This window comes from Theropithecus gelada, unplaced genomic scaffold (genome assembly GCF_003255815.1).
Source record: "Theropithecus gelada isolate Dixy unplaced genomic scaffold, Tgel_1.0 HiC_scaffold_2456, whole genome shotgun sequence".
NCBI lineage: Eukaryota > Metazoa > Chordata > Mammalia > Primates > Cercopithecidae > Theropithecus > Theropithecus gelada.
The window spans coordinates 1-4,671 of record NW_020258922.1 but is presented as its reverse complement, the minus strand read 5'-3'; the positions used below and the strand labels follow the sequence as shown (position 1 = coordinate 4,671).

Sequence of the window (4,671 nt, the reverse complement as noted above, 5' to 3'; positions counted from 1 at the left end):
CAATTCTATTTGCTCTTGCATTATATGGGCTAGATCTATGGCCCCAGTACACACCCTAATGCCCTGTGTTGACAACTTATCCAGTATTGTATTAAGTCTAAATGGTCACATGCTTATCCTATCATTTCTTCCAATTTAATGATATAATTGTCATGTCAACTCTTTAGATTAAGAACCATCAACCAGGCCGGGCACAGTGGCTCACAACTGTAATCTCGGTACTTTGGGAGGCTGGTGTGCACAGATCACGAGGTCAAGAGATCGAGACCATCTTGGCCAATATGGTGAAACCCCGTCTCTACGAAAAATACAAAATTTGTCAGGCATGGTGGCACACCCCTGTAGTCCCAGCTACTTGGGAAGGCTAAGACAGGAGAATAACTTGTACCTGGGAGGTGGAGGTTGCAGTGAGCCAAGATCACACCACTGCACTCCAGCCTGGCGACAGAGCAAGACTACGTCTCAAAAACAAAAAAACAAAACAAACGAAAAACCATCAGCCAGAAAACTGCAGCCCTGAGAAAACATAGAGCATTTCAAGTTGTTCAGCTTGCATAACAATGATGAGTCTACAGCTCATTTTCAAGATGTAACTATTCTGTTTATGGGAATAATAGCACCATTCACTGTCCGTGTTTCAGAACCTCCACCACATCTGACAGCATAGCAATTCACTAGCACAAGGGTTTATGTGTCAGCTTTGCTTCATTAATAATGGTTTTTTTCTCTGTCTATAGGGATAGCTGCCCCTGTGCACATGATAAGATCATGAGTTACACTTTGTTTCACTTTTTTTTTGAGGTAAAAAAGTTGCTTGATCCAAAGCCATAGTATGGAAGACTTTCCTGACTCTGATGAAAGCACTTGGAAAATCCCCAAATAATATTTTATGCAGAAATATAACCGAAAAGAAAGGCAAATTCATATATAGGAAGATAACCAGTGCCCTCCTCATGTTACAAGAGGTCTACTAGTATCACCTGACCCCAACTGTTCATCTGAGCCCTGATGTGTGGTACAATGTTAGGGGTTCAGGAGGTGTTAGGTGGCAGAAGAGCATTAGGTGGTGTTCAGAAGAGCCAGTAGCCCTGTACATCTCAGTTAGTTGAAACTCTTATTGTTGAGTCCCCACAGGGACCTCCATAACATTGGTTCATTAGACTCCCTGGGAAAGCTGGAAAAGGTGACTGACTGAAGTCCAAGTGTTGAATCATCCTCATTATTAAAAACCTCATGCTCATAAATGGCATTTCAATTAATATTCACTTGGAAAACATTTTATGGCTCATTGTTGAAACATCTAGTCATAGCTCATCTCCCCCCCCTCCCCCAGAATGGCTTTGTCTGCAGTCATCCTGTTGTGTTTCTTTTAAGGCCTGATGATCGGCACTCCAGCCTGACGACAGAGCAAGACTATGTCTCAAAAACAAAAAATTATTATTATTAAAGTACTGTTCTCTTTGCAATGTGCTGTTCTCTTTGCAATGTGATCATCAGATGTAACCCTTGCAGTTTACTCATTGTTATGGTTTTTACATTTCCAGGGCTTCCTTGACAATGGCACTGATGTGACTCCATCCAGCATCCATTGTTGTGAGAACTCTATTTGGCATATCATCATCGTGGGCATGAACATAATGGAGACTTTACACGATGCAATGGTTACTATTCAACATTAGTCAAAATATACTCTAGTCCTACCCTTGGAGCTCTACTTGGTTGGAAAAATATTTTAGGTAAGGACAACCATTGGGTAGAGTTTTAAAAATAAAGGCTACAAAGAAATTTTCTTTAGCAAGAGTATTAACTATATGTGGTGCCGAATACCATATTTTTATGAAATGTAGCAGATTATTTAAAGGTATATGAATACTATATATATTTATAGCCAACATTTTATCAAATATAAATTCACTTCTATGTATCTTACATATATATATGCACATTTTTCCATAAATAAGGTAAATTTTATTTAAGGAAATACTAATTAGTTTTAATTTTGTCTTTAATTTTCCCTTAATCACTTCATAATTTGATTACTAAATGTTCACATTTTTACCACCAATTTAAGAAAAAATACATGTGTGTATATATAGGTAGAGGTATAAATACTGTATCAGTAAGATTTTATGCATTAAATATTGGTAACTAGTTAAATACTAAATTCAGTGGCTGATAACAGTAAACATTAGTTTTCATGCTCATGGATGCTCATGTTCACGATCATCTGGCTGATCAAGGAGGGGTTCAGCTGAGTGGTTCCCCTGCAGGACACAGAGATCATCTTCAGCCTATAGATATCAATTGTCTGAAGACAAAGCTGAACAGCAGTGACTACACATGACACAAGATTCTTGTGACAGGTCTCAGGAGTGAACAACATCCCAAACCAAGCTGCACAGTTGAATTTAAGTCCAATAATTTCTAACATAGCTTCACACATTTTAAATATATTCCTTTATTTCAGTGAGTACAAATTTTCAAGAAAATATTTACTCCATTTAATTATAGAGGTGTTTGATCATTCCATGGACAAATAATTATGTTTTCAACCTTTACAATTTTGAAAATATTTGCAAATGTACATTTGCATTAATAAGAAAATAAAGATGGATATGTTTTCAACTTGTGCCTCTAAATATAATTTTTAAAAATAGCCTCATTGGGGGAAAAATCTTTTAACTTATGTAAATATGTCTTTTTAGCTCCCTTTTGTCCTATAGAGTTGCCCAGTAAGAGGTCCTCCCATGAGATTTGGAAGTCAGAAAAGGATGACTCGATATTCTCCATTGGTACCTAAGACAGACACAGGGACAGAGGTGAGGACTGCAGAAACACCTGGAAAGATGCTGTAGGAAGCTGAGAGCATCAGCATCCCTACCCCTAAGCTTCCAGACAGGACTGAGGACCACATAGTTAAATAGCCCATACTTCAGGGGAAGACGCATTCTGTTTTCTGAGGGAGCACCAGAGAATCCTGCTTCTAATATCAGCTTTCATGACTACTATATCCTTGGTTTTGAAAGATTGTAGTGTGAAAGTTAATCATAGGAATTAAGTCATTCTTGTCATACCCAACACAGCCAAGAAACCAGGAGGGAAAGGCACTCAGTGTGCAAAGTATTGTGTCTAGAATGCAATTGAAATAGGCCCTATTATCCCATGGGACTAATGTTTATGGTTTTTTTTTGAATAAACATAGAAATTGACTCCTAGAGTCTAAAAACTCAAGATAGTTACATTTGTCTTATCTGAGTTCCTTTCTCAGGAAACCAACCATCAGGCCTCCAGATACTATCAAGGAACTGAACCTTACATATCACTGAATCAGGACAGTGAGACATCAGACCCTTCACCCATTACAATTGACTAACTGACCTCCTGCTTCCTGTTGACCAGATTATCTTCATTACCCCTCCCTAATTCCTGTTTACCCACATTTTTTCCCTGGTATCTAAACCCCTAATTTCCTAATTTTAGTTGGTCAGGGAGATATGTTTGTGAATGGTGTTCCATCTCCTCGGCTGCAGCACTTGATTAAAGCCTGTTCCTTGGCAATACTTGCTGTCTTAGTGATTTTTTTCTGTGTGGTGAGAAGCAGTATCTACACCGAATCCTTAGCGTTTCAGTAACAGAAATCTCTTCAAGCTTCACTGATTTGGCTTCTTGTTCCTTGAAAACACATTTACCCACAACTTCTGAGATAACTTGATATAATTCTAGAATTCACTTTGTCCACCACTGCTTACCAGTCTGAGCTTACCAGCTCCCAACCCTTCCTAGTGCCAATGAACTTTCTCAAGGAGCCATAGGTGATGTTTTCCTTTTTTCATAAAACTCTAACCTTCTCTTTGTTCTTCCAACATATTGAAGACCACTGAGTTTTCCTGTATGCCCCATTTGGCAAATATTCCTTTGCAAATAAAACATTAAACTTAGAGATTCATCTCTACATTTTATTTAGACTTCAGTACTTTAGACTCTAATTCTCCATATTAAGACAATTCCTGCTTAGAACATCTATTTTGGCTTCCTCTCTGTTATATGAATTCCAACTGAAGCTATAAACTAGACTCCTCAGGTGTAAGCATCTCTGTCTTTATTAAAATAGGAGAGTCTTTGTTATGGCTGTGCAGTTGGAGCTGAGAAAGCAAAAAGTATTATGGTGCAGACGTGACTTCATGTCCCCCTCTACCAACACCATCAGAGAGTGGCTGCATCTGAGGAACACTCTCAGCCCATGGAGGCATCAGGAGGAGCAGCTGGGGCAGCCCAGCCTCACACATCTGCTTCCCTGGGGGTTTATGTTCGGGTGTGTAACACTGTGGGAGGGTTACTGTTATACTGTTGACAGTAATAAGTTGCAAAATCTTCAGGCTGCAGGCTGCTGATGGTGAGAGTAAAATCTGTCCCAGATCCACTGCCGCTGAACCTTGATGGGACCCCGCTTTGCAAACTGGATGCAGCATAGATCAGGGGCTTAGGGGCTTTCCCTGGTTTCTGCTGATACCAGGCTAACCAGCTGCTAATACCCTGACTGGCATGGCAAGTGATGGTCACTCTGTCTCCTACAGATGCAGACAGGGAGGATGGAGACTGGGTCATCTGGATGTCACATCTGGCTCCTGAGATTGGAAACACAAAAACAAATATTCATACTACTGATCATAT

At 39.5% G+C, this 4,671-nt stretch overlaps 1 gene segment (V, D, J or C); it reads right to left on the bottom strand.

Moving 5' to 3' along the window:
* Positions 1–487: 487 nt before the first annotated feature.
* LOC112617556 lies at positions 488–4,625 on the bottom strand (the record flags this gene model as incomplete). The annotated part of the segment is given in 2 exon segments: positions 488–516; positions 4,346–4,625. Coding segments are annotated over 2 exon segments (309 nt in total), but the record flags the coding sequence as incomplete, so codon positions are not given.
* Positions 4,626–4,671: the final 46 nt, after the last annotated feature.